General features: G+C 41.2%; 2 protein-coding genes across 2 annotated transcripts in view; both read left to right on the forward strand.

The window, feature by feature from the left end:
- The window catches only part of LOC103124118 (ankyrin repeat domain-containing protein 26-like), a 49850-nt gene that overhangs the window by 9848 nt on the left and 22341 nt on the right, over nucleotides 1-17661 (forward strand). The window contains exons 5-9 of the mRNA XM_060192104.1: nucleotides 43-158; nucleotides 341-451; nucleotides 1839-1999; nucleotides 15795-15825; nucleotides 16372-16513. Coding sequence (XP_060048087.1) covers nucleotides 43-158; nucleotides 341-451; nucleotides 1839-1999; nucleotides 15795-15825; nucleotides 16372-16513 — 561 coding nt within the window. The remainder of the gene's footprint in view (nucleotides 1-42; nucleotides 159-340; nucleotides 452-1838; nucleotides 2000-15794; nucleotides 15826-16371; nucleotides 16514-17661) is intronic.
- Nucleotides 5243-7838, forward strand: LOC103123829 (protein FAM222B-like). Its single transcript, XM_007534506.3, has one exon. It carries the CDS (start codon nucleotides 5399-5401, stop codon nucleotides 6134-6136), a length of 738 nt encoding a protein of 245 aa, XP_007534568.1. The 5' UTR covers nucleotides 5243-5398; the 3' UTR covers nucleotides 6137-7838.

Consider the following 17661-nt stretch of genomic DNA (forward strand, 5'->3'; position numbering starts at 1 on the left):
AAACTCTCAATAAAATGTTATTGTCTGTTTTTTTTTATCTAGCCATTCTAAAGCATTGCTTTTTAACTAACTACACAGATTTGTCAACTGATCAAGATTCCTCTAAGGCAGAGAGAGATCAAGAAAGTCTTGATGCAAGTGAAATTAACCACCCACAGGTTTGGTTTGTTTAAAAAAATCAATTTAAGTTTCACCTACAAGCGAGATCATCCTGTATTCATCCTTCTCTTTGTTTGCTTTATCTCGCTTAACATGATTCCTTCAAACTCCATCTAAAGTGAGGTGAGGAAAGTGAGTTTAACTGTTGCTGGTCTGAATTATTTATTTATTTTTATTTCAGAGAAACAGAAAAATACAGAAAAAGAGGAGAAGGCAACACAGGACCAGAGCATCCTCCAGTGCTGTGGTGCTCCCATGTGGTGCCAAGACTCAAGCTTGGGCTGTAGACATGGTAAGGCCTCCTCATAGTTTTCTTATCAATACTCTCAATCTTGTACAGACAAACTTCTCCGTGAAGCTATTTAATAAAGTTTACATGTCTTAAAGTTTGACATGTAAAGCTTTATCACATAGGTAACATAAATGCTCAACACACTTTTCAGAACTTCACTTCAAAAATGAAGTCTTAGTTTTGAGGTGCAGTCAGGTTTAAAGGAAAGCAGAGTACCATCCTTGAAAAAAATAGAACACAGGGGTCAGGCAGTAGTGCAACAGGTTAAGCACACATGGAGGGAGCTGAGTGCAAGGACCAGTGTAAGGATCCCGGTTTGAGCCCATGGCTCCCCACCTGCAGGGGGGGGTCGCTTCATGAGTGGTAAAGCAGGTCTGTAGGTGTCTGTCTTTATCTCCCCCTCTCTGTCTTTCCCCCCTCTCTCCATTTCTCTCTGTCCTATCCAACAACAATGACATAAATAACAACAATAATAATAACCACAGCAAAGGTCAAACAGCAAAAGGGGAGAAAAAATAGCTTCCAGGAGCAGTGGATTTGTGGTGCAGGCACCGAGCCCCAGTGATAACCCTGGAGGCAAAAAAAAAAAAAAAAAAAAAAATAGCACCATCCTTAAAACAAACAGACTGGATAGTGGCACACCCAGCTGAGCATACATTGTATGCACAAGGACACAGTTTCAAGCCCCCAGTCTCCAGATACAGGGAAAGGCTTCACAAATGGTGAAGCAGGTCTCCAAGTGTCTCTCTGGGTCTCTCCTTTCTCTTCTCCTTCCCTTTCAAGTTCTCTCTGTCCTATCAAATAAAAATAAATACTAAGGGAGTCGGCCTGTAGCGCAGCGGGTTAAGCGCAGGTGGCGCAAAGCACAAGGACCGGCATAAGGATCCCGGTTCGAACCCCGGCTCCCCACCTGCAGGGGAGTCGCTTCACAAGCGGTGAAGCAGGTCTGCAGGTGTCTATCTTTCTCTCCTCCTCTCTGTCTTCCCCTCCTCTCTCCATTTCTCTCTGTCCTATCCAACAACGACAACAACAATAATAACTATAACGATAAAACAACAAGGACAACAAAAGGGAATAAATAAATAAAATAAATATAAATAAATAAATATTAAACAAACAAAAAAACTAAGATAAATATAAGACATTCTTCTCTATTGAAGTACTAAAATACTTTGCAAATTTAGAAGATTCTTTTACTCAGAAATCAGGAAGAATGAACAAAAACTGTAGTATCTGTAACAAAAAAATGAAAGAAGTATGGTTTGATTGTATTCGTTATAATCATGATATTGAAACCAAGCAAAGTAATACAATTGATATAAAATTAATTTCTTTTTAAACAAACAGATTTACATTACTTACTTATAATATCAAACTTTGATTAAAGGTTGAAGCAAAAAAGAAACAAAAAAGGAAAAGTAATGAAGTGGAAGTATCCAAAAGCTTATATGATGCATCCGGTGACAATCATGGGGTCATTCAGCAGAGGAGGAGTGGAAAACCTGGTGGCCATCTGTTTCCTTTTCTGGAGACCAAAGATTCTAATAGGTAAACTTGTATCAGATATAAGGATATGTGACTGTTATTTTCCTGAACACAAATGCAACTCTGGGCTAATATCATAAATGACAAACTTAAAAAAAATGTTACTGGGGTTAATAGTTTACAGGACAGTCTTTTAGCACATAGGCACAAACTCTCATCTCCCCTTGACTGGTGTCTAAGAGACATAATAGGATCCCCGTTTCCTCATTCTATCTTCCTTCCTCAGAGTCCTTAGTCCTTTGCTTTGCTCCCCCCCTTTTTTCTTCCAGGGTGATTGCTGGGGCTCGGTGCCTACATTATGAATCCACTTCTCCTGAAGGCATTCCCCCCCCATTTTTTAAAACATTGAATACAACAGAGAGAAACTGAGAGGGGAGGGGAAGATAGAGAGAGGGAGAGAAAGACCTGCAGACCTGCTTCACTGCTTGTGAAGTGACTCCCCTGCAGGTCGGGAGCTGGGGGCTCAAACTAGGGTCCTTGCTGGAGTCCTTGTGATTTGTACTATGTGCACTTAACCCAGTGCACTATCACCCAGCACTGCCCTTATTATTGGATAGAAACAGAAATTGAGAGGGGGTGGGTAAGAGTGAGAGAAACAGGGAGGGAGGGAGAAAGAGAGACCTGCTGCCCTACTTCACAACTCATGAAGTTTCCCTCCTGCAGATGGAGACCAAGGACTTGAACCCAGGTCCTTGTGCACTGTAACATGTGGGCTTAACTAGGTGTACCATCGCCTGACCCCTTGTTCTTTATTCTTATTTATTTACTTACTTTATTTATGTATTGCCTCCAGGGTTATCGCTAGGGCTCAGTGCCTGCACCACAAATCCGCTGTTCCTGGAGGCCATCTTTTTTCTGTTGTTGTTGCTGCTGTTATTGTTGGGTAGGACAGAGAGAAATTGAGAGAGGAGGGGAAGAAAAGAGGGGGAGAGAAAGATAGACACCTGCAGACCTGCTTCACCGCCTGTGAAGCGACTCCCCTGCAGGTGAGGCCCCAGGGGCTCAAACCGGGATTTTTGCTTGAATCCTTGTGCTTCATACTATGTGCCCTTAACCCCATGCACTACCCACCTCCGTTCTTTATTCTTAAATTCCACCTGTAAATGAGATCATTTGGTGTTAGTCTTTCTCCTTCTGGCTTGTCTCACTCAACATAATGCCTTCAAGTTATGACCACAATATTGTACAGGAGATGACCTCATTATTTTTTACTGCATGGAACTTTACTGTGTGTATGTACTATTCATCTGTCATTGGGTATCTGGGTTGCTTCCAGTTTGGGCTATCACAAACTTTGCTGCTATGAACATTGGTGTGTAGAGGTCTTTTGGGACACATGTTTTTGTTTTCCCTGGGTAAATTCCTAGGAGAGGGATTGCTGGGTCATGATATTTTTGTAGCAGGTGGTCAACTATCTCTGGTAATCAGAAACATCACAATTCCATTTTTTTGACATTATAAGTATTTTATGAAAATAATAACTTAGAGTGAGAGGTGCCCGTTGTGTAATACGGAGCCCAGATTCAGACTCCTTCACACCACAGGAGGTGACATGGTATCAGAGAAAGCTAAGGTGCTAAGGAGTCTTTCCTGGCTGTCCTCTTCACTGTGAGGATTGATAACTACAGGCAAAAAGGGAGAAAATTAGAAATGGTAACATAAAATCCTGCATGAGTGGGATTTTCAAAAAATGCTGCCTTTTCACTGGGTGATTATTTAAGGCATTATTTTCTGGGTCTGCAGGATGCAGCTGATATTGGCTGAAGTCAGTTCAAGGGCCAAACTGGCCCACAGTTGAACCAGGACTCTGGTCTGTAAGCCTCAGGTACTGACCACCACAGGGTCCCAATATGTATTTCCTTCCATAGGATTGGTATTTGATAACTGTTCCTGTAAGTTAGTGAATTAGTAAGAGTTGGAGTTTCAAAACTTGTTTTCTATTCTGTACCAGTGGGCTATGGCAAACATTTGCCTTTTCTTGCCTTTCTTTATAGTGGTCTTGCCTTACATATGAATAAAGTACAAGACACTGGAATGAAATGTCTATCAAAAAAACCTGTGCTTTCTCCAACACACAAGAAGTCTGCTTTGCTGACTGATGATGAACATCAAGATAGAGATGACAGTAGTTTAAGTGAGGTAGACGAGAATTTGGGGAGGTAAGACCTGCAAACTTTTTGTTTTTATTTTAATTTTTTATTGTTTATTTTCCCTTTTGTTGCCCTTGTTGTTTTATTGCTGCTGTAGTTATTATTGTTATTGTTGATGTTGTCATTGTTGGATAGGACAGAGAGAAATGGAGAGAGGAGGGGAAGACAGAGAGGGGGAGAGAAAGTTAGACACCTGCAGACATGCTTCACCGCTTATGAAGCGACTCCCCTGCAGGTGGGGAGTCAGGGGCTGGAACCTGGATCCTTACGCGGGTCCTTGCACCGGTCTTTGGGCTTCACGCCATGTGCATTTAACCCGCTGGCTACCACCCGACCCCCAAACTTTTCATTTTTAAGTGAAGGAATATTAGTTGTAATCACATTTTCTGGAAATGAAACAGCAGAAGGTGGTATATAGGTTGAGGCAGAACAAGTCTCCAGACAAATGCTGCAAAGAGCCTGTGTTTGAACATGGGGCAGTTTGAACATGGGACAATGAGCAAGTATGAACATCTCTGTTAGAAGAGAGTATTTACTGGTACGGGTTACAGAGTAAAGGCTAATATCAGTAGAATATGGAGCTCAAGAAAGTTTCATTTTTCTTTTGAGTTAAATGGGAACATTTCCCCCCCCCCAATTATTTTATTAGGTACGTAATGACTTACAAGTCAGTTGTCACATGGGGACAATTTCTCAGCTTTCCATGATAGACATATGCCCACCACTCCTATACCCATCCAAAGCATAGAGAAGGAATTAAAACTTCTAGTTCAATATTACTGGAAAAACATGTCCCTGAGCTGCAATTTCAGAAAACTAATTATGATGACAATATGTGACACCATCCATAACATACAAATGCAAATTAAGGAAGCCACAGGTTTCTTCATCAAAGAGCTAGTGCGCTTTTAAAGGATGTCTGAAAGGTGTTGGAAATGATGCAATGGAGAAATAAATGTTTTTATTTAATTTCACTTACATTTCCAATAATCAAAACTTGTTGATTGTAGTATATTATTTTCTAAAGATAATCATATACAGTTATCCACTGTAATTCTGTCATGTATACTTGTGTTGTAAGAAGTGTATACTGAGCAGCATCGTGCACCAGATCAACCAATTTTGCCAGACGAGGGCAGGCATCAGCACTACCTCAGTGTGTGAGGGCCAGATCGCCAACCCCAGCCCTATTAGTCGCAGTCTGCTCATCAATGCAAGCACCCAGGTGTCGACCCACAACGTCCCTACACCAATGCCTTCTTGTGTGGTCAATCCCATGGAGCACACCCATGTGGCCACAGCCGCATTGCCTGCTACGGGCCCTGTCAACCTGCCCACAGGCATTTCACAAGCCCCCACTGGCTACCCTAGCGACCTCAAGCCAGTCACCTGGAACCAGCACCAGCTGGCCCACCTGCAGCAGGTGTGCAGTGAAGCTGGTGGGACACCAGCCCCTGGCCTGACAGGCAAGCTGGCAGCAGGACGTGAGTTGGCAGGGCCTGGCTTTGTGGGCAAGGCTCCTGCTTACCCGCAGGAACTCTGCCTGGCACAGTCCTTCCATCTGAAACCACCCCTGGAGAAACCAACCCCGTCCCCACCAGTCAACGGTTTGGCAGCCCCACTGGCGTACCCCAATGGTCATTACTTCCAGCCCTTGTGGAACAGCATTCTGCCCACTCCCAATAGCAACTGCTTGGGGTCTCAGGACCTCACCATGCCTTTCCATGGTGGGCAGCCCACAGGTGCATCCCTCGACTGTGCGGCAGCTGCTGGGGCCCACTACCGAGCAGCAGGGACCGAGGGTGGTCCAGTAGCGAGCCAGAACAGCCTGATGCAAACAGTCGATTACCTGAGTGGGGATTTCCAGCAGGCCTGCTTTCGAGAACAGAGCCTGGCTATGCTAAGCAAGGCCCACCAAGCCCCTGGTAACAGAGCCCCTGATCCCACAGATAGTCAAAGTCTTCATATTCAGCACCCTGGGTATAGATAGGTAGCCCTGGTGCCACCCTCATAAGCTACACGTCATATATTACACTTCTAGGTTTAGTCTTACTTTTGAGCAATTGGGTATTTTCGAAGTTTCAGTGCTCCAGTGTGATCATCCTTAGATGTCTTAAGAAAGGTTTTGGGGATTCTAATTGAGGTCAGAGGGGGATATTTCCTTTGCCATCCCCAGCAATGTTTGGATTAATACTAGGACCTAACCCCAACTCCATTCTTTTCTTTTTGCTGCGTGTTTGTCTGTCTGTCTCTCCACCGTGACCATTTCCCACCAGCCGTCTCCTGTCCTTTCCTGTACCTACCCTTAAGCCTGAGGTGTGGGCTAAGGGAAGGCCCTAAATAATATAGCTGTAGGTGCCCAAGGCTTAGAGGTAAGCCTTTGTCTGTCTCTCTTTGGGATTAAAAGGCCAGACTTCCCAAGTGCTCTGGAAGTGAATTCCTTATCTACCCAAAGATCTCAAATCAAATGTATCTTCATTTCCTCTTCATTCCTCAAGGCTTTATTTCACCTCTGCTTTGTTCCCAGAGCCACTGTACTTAACCCTTGCTACACTCCTCAAGAGCATCCTGCAGGTACTTAACCACAGACTTGAGGTGAGGAAAAGGTCTGTCTTTATCTTGCTTCCTAAGTCCCCTTTCCAGCCCTAGAGAAATGGCAGTGACCATTTTAGGCCTGATCCCTTTGTTTTCTTCTTCTTTCTTTCTTCCTTTCTTTTTGCCTCCAGGGTTATTGCTGGGGCTCAGTGCCTGCACCATGAATTCACTGCTCCTGGAGGCCATTTCCCCCCCTTTTGTTGCCCTTATTGTTGTAGCCTTGTTGTAGTTATTATTGTTATTGATGTCATTCGTTGTTGGATAGGACAGAGAGAAATGGAAAGAGGAGGGTGAGAGAAAGATAGACAACTGCAGACCTGCTTCACCACCTGTGAAGCGACTCCCCTGCAGGTGGGGAGCCGGGGGGCTTGAACCAGAATCCTTAAGCTGATCCTTGTGCTTTGCGCCATGTGAACTTACTGCCCGACCCCCTCCGATCCCTTTCTTACTGTTGCCTCTTTCCCAACTCACTTGCTCTCACTACCCTCCCAGCTCATGAAGAAAAATGAAAAGAAAAAAAAAAAATGAAAAAAATGAAAAGAAAAAAAAAGAAAAAATATATATCTTAAGGAATTAGGTAGGTATGGGATGATCACATTGGAGTTTGGAATTAAAAACACCAAAAAAAAAAAAAAAAGTTAAAATGCATTTGGTTCTCTCTACACTGGCTAAGAATATTGCTCTACACTGTAAGTTTTAAATGTTTCTGTATGAATGTAGTGTGGATTTGAGTAGCATTGAGTGTGAGTGGCCCCACAGGTACATTAACCTAGACACCTTCCATAGCCCCTTGGTTTAATGAAGAAAGGAAAAAAAACTAAAAAAAAACACAAAGCCTTAAGCTCCTTGAATTCTTCCTTTACCAAATGAGCATGGTTCTAACAGATGAAGATGGGCTTATATATTGGAAACAGCCTCTCCAACCCCTTAACCCATTTTTTTATGTATTCCATGCTCAATACGTCTCATTCCCACGTGACAATTAGTTGATTAGAAATTTAAAATTTTTGTGTATTTCAAACTTAGATTGTGTTTTGTTGTAATTTTTGCACCGATCTTCTGTTAAAGATGCATAGTTGGGCCTTTTTTTTTTTTTTTTTTCTCCCAAGAAAGCTCTTATTTTCCCTCTTGTCTCTGGGAATGTGAGCTGATGTTCTTGTTTAAACTTTCGGGTTTTGTTTACTGTGCTATCCACTGTTCTTTAGCCAGAAATTATCTAGTGATCTGAAGCAATGTGACTGAGACCAGTTTTCAAATTATGTTGGCAAGTTGCCTTATATTTAAAGAGGAAAAGGAAAAAAAGAAAAAAGCCTGGTTGTGTTATGCCAAATGATAGCAACATGAAGCCCTAATTTATTGTTCTTGATTGTTTGTTGCCGTCTGTGAACACTGGCACCTCCCTGTCCTGGAGCCTTCAGGAGCACTGCAGCTTCTGGTGCAATGCCTTTCCCCAAGGTGTTGGCCACCATCTCACCTGGGGCCCCCTCCTACTTCTTATGTCTGAGTTTAAAGAGCATCACTGTCTCCTCTTGTCCCTTGCTTGATCTGCATACCAGATATTTTGCTGAGATATTTTCCAATGCCTCTCCACAAAAGGTGAGCTACCATTTTAGAAAATTGGATCAGACACCAACTTGGGTGCTTTTAAACAACCTCAAACCCTTCTCTTCCTGTGTGGGGGTCCAAGTCTCTCAAATTCTCACTCCTACCCCTAGTCTGCATGGAAAATGTACTGTGACACCCCCCCATCCCCACCCTTCACCTTTGTTGTGAGATGTTACCAAGTTCACCCTCAGTCCCTTGCCCCCTCTGCCAGCCAAGCCCCAGCCAGCAATAAGGGTCCAAGCCAGGGCCTCCTATCCATACTCCCTGCCTCCATCCCACTCTGCCCTTAGGGAACACCTGCACTCCCTGTGCTGTCCACATACTGTAGCATTCACTCTCCAGCTCCCTCACCTCACCTGTGGTGGTTTATGGGCGTGATGGGGTTTTTAAGATTATTATAAACCAGTAAAAAGAAAGAACACCTTTAAAAAAAAAAGAAGTGGTATACTGAGAATTGATTCCAAAATGTAGTATTCTCATGCTCTTGAATATATAGGTAACAAAGTTATATCATCAGACATATTCTTTAATTGCATACCAACTTGTTAAATATATTGGCCATAATATATTATACTGTCTTTATGAGTGGCAACATGAAAAGCAATGATCTTGGAAAGGTTTTCTAATTAAATGATTACCAAATTATAAGAAATATAATAAATTATAATAATTTAATTTGGGGGTCAGCAAGATAGTTCACTTGGATAGTGAACTTGCTCTGTCATGGGCAAAATACAGCTTTAAACCTGGCCCCACAGCACTAAGGAAAGCTTCTGTCTCTATATCTATATTGTCTCTATCACTATCTCTGTCTCTTTCTATATGAAAAAGTTAACCTGTAGCATTGAAGCCTCAGTGATGACTAGTGATGATGATGATAATTTTTGGAGAAGGGTTAGAATTTGTTCTTGTTTAATATGGGTTTCTTCTATTTATATACAGTATATTTGTATGAGTAGTACATTCAGAACTGATTCAATATGAAATGTTCTCACATCATTAAATATACAGATGTAACGTAAAAGCTATGTTATCATACATTGATTAAGAAGATTATATATGGGGCCGGGTGATGGCACACTTCATTGAGTGCACATGTTACAATGTGCAAGGACCTGGGTTCATGCCCCCGGTCCCCAGCTTCAGGGGGAAAGCTTCACAAGTGGTGAAGCAGTGTTGCAGGTGTCTCTGTCTCTCTCCCTCTTTATCACCTCCTTCCCTCTCAATTTCTGCCCATCTCTATCCAATAAATAAATAATTTTAAAAAAGGAAAATTATAGACTAATATACATCAAATACTTAGGCATGCCTCTAATATATGTCTTTGAGAATTTCAGTGTAAAAAGCTTTGATTTTTGTAAGATGCTCTAAGGTTTTTCAGTTAGTTAAATTTATTTCTGAGCAAAAGTATAATAAGGCATTTGTGTACAATAAAAAAAACATGCTACTAACAATACACAATTTGTGGGGAAATATCCAGGGAAAATATCTTGGCATGCCAGGTTTGTGCTTGCTGCAGGCTTATTATACAACCCATGGGCTGATTGCTCTGCATGGGTAATAAGGATCTGTAATTTCTCAAACACTGATAGGTGTCAATGGATTCCAAAGCTCCAGGCATGAAAGCACCAAGCCAGTTTGATACCTGATGTGAATGAGAGCGACTTGCTAATGTTTGCAGCTGTATATCTGCTGAGATTCCATTAGGAGTGCTAGTTAAGAGATAGTTCCGTAGTCGGGCGGTAGGGCAGAGGGTTAAGTGCACTGTGGAGCGAAGCACAAGGACAGGCATAAGGATCCCGCAGCCCCCAACTACCCCCTGCAGGGAAGTCGCTTCACAGGCAGTGAAGCAGGTCTGTAGGTTTCTTTCTCTCTTCCTCTCTGTCTTCCCCTCCTCTCTCCATTTCTCTCTGTCCTATATAACAGCAACATCAATAACAACAATAATAACTACAACAACAATAAAACAAGGGCAACAAAAGGGAAAATAAATAAATACCAAAAATTAAAAAAAGATATTTCAAAATATGGAATGCTTGCTAGGAGAGCTTTTATGGCATTACTACCCTTTATCAGCCAATCTTGGATGGACCTTGAAAAATTCATGTTGAAATAAGTCAGAAACAAAAGGATGAATATGGCATGATCTCACTCTCAAGCAAAGTTGAAAAACATTGGCTGTGATGGGCCTGTTCATATTATCTAGTTCCTCTTTATTTAATTTTGGAAGTACGTAGGTGTCTAGGAAATTGTTCATTTCTTCCAGGTTCTCTAGCTTGGCGACATATAGTTGTTCGTAGAAGCCTCGCATGATATGTTGAATTTCTGCAGTGTCTGTTGTGATAATTCATTTTTCATTTACAATCCTATTTATTTGGGTCTTCTCCCTTTTTTGTTTTGTGAGTCTGGCTAAAGGTTTGTCGATTTTGTTCACTCTTTCGAAGAATCAACATTTACTTTCATTGAACTTTCCTATAGTTTTCTTATTTTCAATGTTATGTATTTTTGCCCTAACTTTAGTGATTTCTGTCCTTCTGGTTGCTTTAGGGTTCCTTTGTTCTTCTTCTTCTAGATTTTTTAAAAAAAATTTTTATTTAAGAAAGGATTAATGAACAAAAACATAAGGTAGGAGGGGTACAACTCCACACAATTCCCACCACCCAATCTCCATAACCCACCCCCTCCCATGATAGCTTTCCCATTCTCTAGCCCTCTGGGAGCATGGACCCAGGGTCGTTGAGGGTTGCAGAAGGTAGAAGGTCTGGCTTCTGTAATTGCTTCCCCGCTGAACATGGGCGTTGACTGGTCGGTCCATACTCCCAGTCTGCCTCTCTCTTTCCCTAGTAAGGTGTGTCTCTGGGGAAGCTGAGCTCCAGGACACATTGGTGGGGTCTTCAATCCAGGGAAGCCTGGCCAGCATCCTGGTGGCATCTGGAACCTGGTGATTGAAAAGAGAGTTAACATACGAAGCCAAACAAATTGTTGAGCAATCATGGATCCCAAGCTTGGAATAGTGAAGAGGAAGTGTTAGGAAGGTACTCACTGCAAACTCTAGTGTACTTCTGCTTTCAGGTATATATTTTGCAGTAGTTTATGGATACGTGTGAACATAAGCTCTCTCTCACAGAAACTGGTGTATATCTAGGTTATGGGACTTTGTTAGAAAGTGAACCACCTGAGATGAAATTAGAGTGTACTATAAAAGGAAAGGTCTCACCCGAGTAATGAAGCTGAAGGGTTGTCATTCCACACATGAAGTCTCTGGACACAGTCTGAGGTGAAGCATGTTGAGGTGGCAATAGTTGCATTGGTTAGGTTGTGATCGGCGGATGCAATATTATTTGGTATGGATTGGGAGAGGCATACAGGAAAGTGGGCCCTATCCAAGGGTTCCAGTCTGGGGGGCTCCCCAGACCTGCTCTTGGAAAATCCACAGTTCCAGGACTGGGGGAAATAGGGGCTCTATAGTGGAGATGTGAGGTTCCTGCTGTCTTAGGGTTCAAAAAGACAATTGATAGTTAATGTTATCATCACATTATTTGGTAATTGGGTTAACTTTGAAAAGTCCTTTTGTTAGGGTTTGCTGTACAGTATCCAGTATCTTGTATATAGCTGTGCTATTGGATGCTTCTGATCTACTTGGTCTAGGCTTTTGAAAGAGTCCGCATATCAAATACACAACCTATATATTAAAAAGATTCAGTTTGTGTTTTGAGAAACTTTGAGACATACAACTGATTTCCCCCCTCTCATTAATTAACTACTGATTTATATGTCTACATTTTGCTAGGAGTGTACATAAACATCATTCCCACCACCAAAAGACTGTGACCCATCCCTCCCACCCACTCCCACCCCCCACTGGCCCAGGAAGCTGCATGTCTACCCCTAACCACAGGGTTTTTACTTTGGTGCCCTACTTACAATTTGATCAGGTCCTGCTTTTAGTTTCCCTTTCAGATCTTCTTACTCAACTTCTGTTGATGAGTGGGATCATCCCATACTCATCTTTATCTTTCTGACTTAGTTCACTTAACATAATTCCTTCTAGCTCTGTCCAAGATGGGTCAGAGAAGGTGGGTTCATTGTTCTTGATAGCTGCATAGCTTCTTCTAGATCTTTAAGGTGTGCAATCACGTTGTTTATTTGTGCTTTTTCTTCTTTCCTAATGTGTGATTATATGGCTATGAACTTCCCTCTCAGTACTGCCTTATCTGTGTCCCAAATATTTTGATAGCTCGTGTCTTCATTTTCATTGAACTCTCAAAATATTTTGATTTCTTCCTTTATTTCCTCTTTGACCCAGTAGTTGTTAAGGAGTGTACTATTGAGCTTCTACATTTTGGGACTGTTACTAATCTTTTGTTGATTGTTAATTGTTAGTTTAATTCCACTGTGGTCTGAGAAGATGCTTGGGGTGATTTCAATGCTCTTGAATTTGCTGATGCTGTCTTTGTGGCCTAACATATGGTCTGTCCTTGAGAATGACCCATGTGGATTTGATTAAAATATGTATTCCAGTTTCTTAGGATGAATGACTCTGAAAATGTCCAATAGTTCTAGTTTATCTATCTCCTCCTTTAGCTCCCTTATGTCTTTATTGATTTTCTGACAGGATGATCTGTGAAGTTGAGGGAGTGGGGTGTTGAAGTCCCCTACTATGACTATGTTGCTGTTAATATATTGCTGTAACTTTCAATAGATGTTTGATGTATTTAGATGTATTTAGATGACAGATATGAGAATAGTTGTTCCTGCCCTTTTTTGTGGGCCATTGGCTTGTATGATAGTTTTCTGCCCTTTCTGCCCTTTTGAGTCTGTGTTTGTCTTGTTGAGTTAGGTGGGTTTCCTGAAGACAGCATATTGTTGGGTTGTGTTTTCTGATCTATCCTCCCACTCTGTGCCTTTTAATAGGTGAATTCAGGCCACTTATATTTATTGATATCAAAGATTAAAGATATTTTAACGCCATTCTTGTAGAGTTTTAGAGTGTTCTGATATATTGCATATTTATGGTGGTCTGACTGTTTAGAGGAGACCTTTCAGAACTTCTTTCATGGCAGGCTTGGTGATAGTTGATTCTTTCAACTGCTTGTCTGAGAAGGTTTTGATGCCTTCATCTAGTCTGAATGACAGTCTAGCAGGATACAGTATTCTTGGTTAAAAGCCTTTCTCATTGAGCACTCTATAGATATCTTGCCATTCTCTTCTGGCCTGTATTGTTTGTGTGAAGTCTCCTGCTAATCTCATGGGTTTTCCTCTGTAGGTGACTCTTTGTTTTTCTCTTGCAACCTTCAGGATTCTTTCTTTATCCTTATTCCTTTCCATTCTAAATAGGATGTGTTTTGGTGTTTTTAAGTCTGAGTTAATTCTGTTTGGGCCCCTCTGGGCTTCTTGAACCTTTATGTCTTGTTGGTATGCTTCTGGATTCCGCTTGTTTTTATTATCACATTAGGTTCGCTTGTGTTGCTTGCTGTGTGTTCTGTTTGCATGTCCACTGTTGGCTGGGCACCCCCTTGCCTCTGGGATATTGGTTTGGTCTTCCCCCTGCCTCTGGGACATTTGGTTTAGTCTTCACTGGTTCGCGCTTCTTTCTTCTCCCCGCCCCCATCATACGTATTTCCTTTGTTCCTGACTCTTCCGCTGGAGGAAAGAGATGCAGGACAGAATTGGGTTGTGATTAGATTAGCTTAGATTAGTTTATTGAACCGCATCCCTGCTCATGAATAAAGATTGAAATGCATTCTCAGCTCAGCCATGAGTCTCTGGTCATCTCTGTCTCCCGCCTGCAAAGCCAGCCTGGCAAAAACAACAATGTCTTTTATGTTGTCTAGGCTAGAGAAGTTCTCAGCTATTATGTCCTGAAGAATGCTTTCTTCCCCTCCCTCTCTTTCTTCTTCTGGTAAGCCAATAATGTGTATATTACTTCTTTTGAAGTCATCCCATAGGTCTCTGTTGTTTGCAGTATCTCTTAATCTCTTTTTGAGATCTCTTAATTCATTTTTAGTTGTCTCTAATTTGTCCTCGATCTTGGTAAGTCTGTGTTCAGCCTCATTTATTCTATTCTTTCTCCCCTGTAATGTTTTCTGGAGTACATCTATTTTGTTACCCTGTCCTTCTACTGTTTTAGCTTGTTCAACTAGTTGTATTCTTAGCTCAGCTATTTCAGCTATCTGCTCTCTAATAACCTTGAGATAATTAGTGTTTTCTTCCAGAGTCTCATTTGTTGTTTCTGTATATCTGATGACCTCCCCCCTGCTGTTCTAGCTTCTGAGGGCAGTAGCAATGGAGACTTACAGTTGCATTTGGTGAGTCTTAGTCCTCCCTTCAGCCGTCTTTTTGTTGGTGAAACAGACTGGAGGTGGTGTCTCAACTGGTAAACTGCCAGACTGTTATTAGCCACTTAATCTCTCCCTAGGCTCCTCTCTGTCCATGAGCCACATGTATTTGCACTCACTGGTGATTCGGTGGGTTCCTGAAGTCATTCTAGTTCTGTCTTGTGTGGTCCTAGGTGATCTCCTTTGGTCTGAAACACTTATTTTCAAGCCAGACTTCCTAGTTTTGAATTTTGGTGGTCTTTTCTTTATGTCCTTGGGCAAATTAACTTGGTATTTCAGTACCTAATTTTCTTTTTTTGTAATGTACCTAATTGTGACCTATATCAAGAGTATTATTGACAGGGTTAAAATGACTTTAGATTTGCAAATGTCCACAAAATACATGACTTGCGTGATGAGTCCTCAAAAAGTATTTACTATCATGAATATTTACAGAGAATTTCCTTCCTACACAAGCTTAATGATTTCCAAAGATGATTTAATGCTAGAAAATACTTCTTTTTATTTAAAAGATATTTTAAGACTGACATATTTATTCATATCATATAAAGCATGTAATGTATTTTTCTTTTAACTGTCAGGTTGATCTAAATTTAATAATATTTTTTACTGATAGTATGATTTTATCTCTTAGTGATTTTCCTTCCTTATTTCTTTTTTAAAATTAATCATGGGGCCAGGCAGTAGTGCAGCAGGGTAAGCACACATGGTGTGAAGGGCAAGGACCAGTGTAAGGATCCCAGTTCCAGCCCCTGGCTCCCCACCTTCAGAGGCGTCATTTCACAAGTGGTGAAGCAGGTCTGCAGGTGTCTATCTTTTTCTCTCCCTCTTTGTCTTCCCCTCCTCTCTCCATTTCTCTCTGTCCCAACCAACAACAATAGCAATAACAACAATAACAACAAAAACAACAACAAGGGCATCAAAATGGGGAAAATGGCATCCAGGAGCAGTGAATTTGTAGTACAGGTATTGGGCTCCAGCAATAAGCCTGGAAGCAAAAAAAAAAAACAAAAAAAAAAACCACATATGCAGAGACCTTAGATAAAATAATAGATTTCGATATTTTTATATTAAAATGTTAATTCTTTCCTAAAACTATTTTTTCCCTAGGTCTGTAAAGAAAACATCTAAAGAAAACAAGGTACAGTAAATAAGTGACTTGTGAATAATATTATTCTATTCTAATATAAGTCATCATTATAAAGTCTAGTGAAAAAATATTGAATCTTCCTTGGTTTATAAAGATGTTTGCTTTGAAAAAATAGTTTAGAAACCCTAGTTATTGATGAAGACATTACTTGGATTAAAAAAAAAAAATCAGTCTTTTCAAGAAGTACCAGGGTTTTTGCTTTTATAAAAATGTTGATACTGGGACCAGTATCAACCAGTGGCACATCTGGTTAAACTCACATTACAGTGCATAAGGACCAAAGTTCAAGCCCCTTTCCCCCACCTGCAAAGGGACAGCTTCATGAGTGGTGAAGCGGTGCTGCAGGTGTCTTTCTGTCTCTCTGTCTCTCCCCTCCCATCTCAATTTCTCTCTGTCTCTACCCAATAATAAAACATATTTAAAAATATTTATAAAAAAATAAATCAAATTAAAATGTGGATGCTTACTACTCCTCTATACTCATACTAGTTTTTAAATATTTTTGGAACATTTTGAAATATCATTATGTGTTTATAGGCCAAAAGACAAATTAAGCCTGCAGATGTTCTTGATTTTTTAACTCAGTCATCTGAAACAGCTTCTGAGGATTCGGAGTTGCCATACTCTAATTATCGGAATGCTATTTTTCTCACTGAACAACTTGGCCTGGGAGGTAAAGGTAGGACTGTAGTATAATCATTAGTCCTTGTCTACTGTAGTACCTATAAGCCCATTTTGTTCAATATTGCACCATAGTGCACGTATATGTAGTAAGTAGTCGTACTCTTCTTGTGAGAGTGTTTTACTGATATGAAGTGAGAATGATGGTGTCCTCCCAGCAAGGAGCTAGGCTAGATCCTGCTGGTTTTTTTCTTCTGTTGATTCTGCTTCTCTTCTGTGCCTTCACTAATGATCAGGTCACTGTTTTTTCCCTCTTAGCATACTGAAAGGACCTCTGAATTTTTATTTATTTATTTATTTATTTATTTATTTATTTATTTATTTTTGCCTCCAGGGTTATCGCTGGGGCTCGGTGACTGCACTACAAATCCACTGCTCCTGGAGGCCATTTTCTCCCATTTTTGTTGCCCTTGTTATTATTGTTGTTATTGCTGTTGTTGGATAGGACAGAGAGAAATCAAGAGAGGAGGGGAAGACAGAGAAAGGGACAGAGAGAGACACCAGCAGACCTGTTTCACCACTTGTGAAGCAATCCCCCCTTCAGGTGGGGTGCTGGGGGGCTCGGATCCTTACACAGGTCCTTGTGGTTTGTGCCAGGTGTGTTTAAACCCACTGAGCTACCACTGCCCGGCCCTCGGACCTCTGAGGTTTTTCTTTGCCATTCCACATCCTGAAAACTTGCTCTATATGGAAACCATAGCCATGATGTGTGTTTAAAAAAAATCTCAGCTCACAGGGAGTTGGGCGGTAACACAGCGGGTTAAGTGCAGGTAACACAGTGGGTTAAGTGCACATGACAAAAATCACAAGAACCAGCATAAGGATCCCAGTTCGAGCCCCTGGCTACCCCTGCAGGGAAGTTGCTTCACCGGCGGTGAAGCAGGTCTGCAGGTGTCTATCTTTCTCTCCCCCTCTCTGTCTTCCTCTCCTCTCTCCATTTCTCTCTGTCCTATCCAATAACAATGGCATCAATAACAACGATACCAATAACCACAACAATGATAAAACAAAAAGGGCAACAAAATGGAAAATAAATAAACAAATATTAAAAAAAAAATCTGAGCTCACCATGCTTTACCCACTTCCTGAAGAAGGTGGCATGTGGGTCATTGTCTAGAATGCTTTCTCCCTTTATTGAATTCCCTT

Source organism: Erinaceus europaeus, chromosome 6 (assembly GCF_950295315.1).
Source record: "Erinaceus europaeus chromosome 6, mEriEur2.1, whole genome shotgun sequence".
Lineage (NCBI taxonomy): Eukaryota > Metazoa > Chordata > Mammalia > Eulipotyphla > Erinaceidae > Erinaceus > Erinaceus europaeus.

Coding starts and splice junctions, on each gene's coding strand:
- LOC103123829 (XM_007534506.3), top strand. CDS start 5,399: ATGCCTTCTTGTGTGGTCAATCCCATGGAGCACACCCATGTGGCCACA.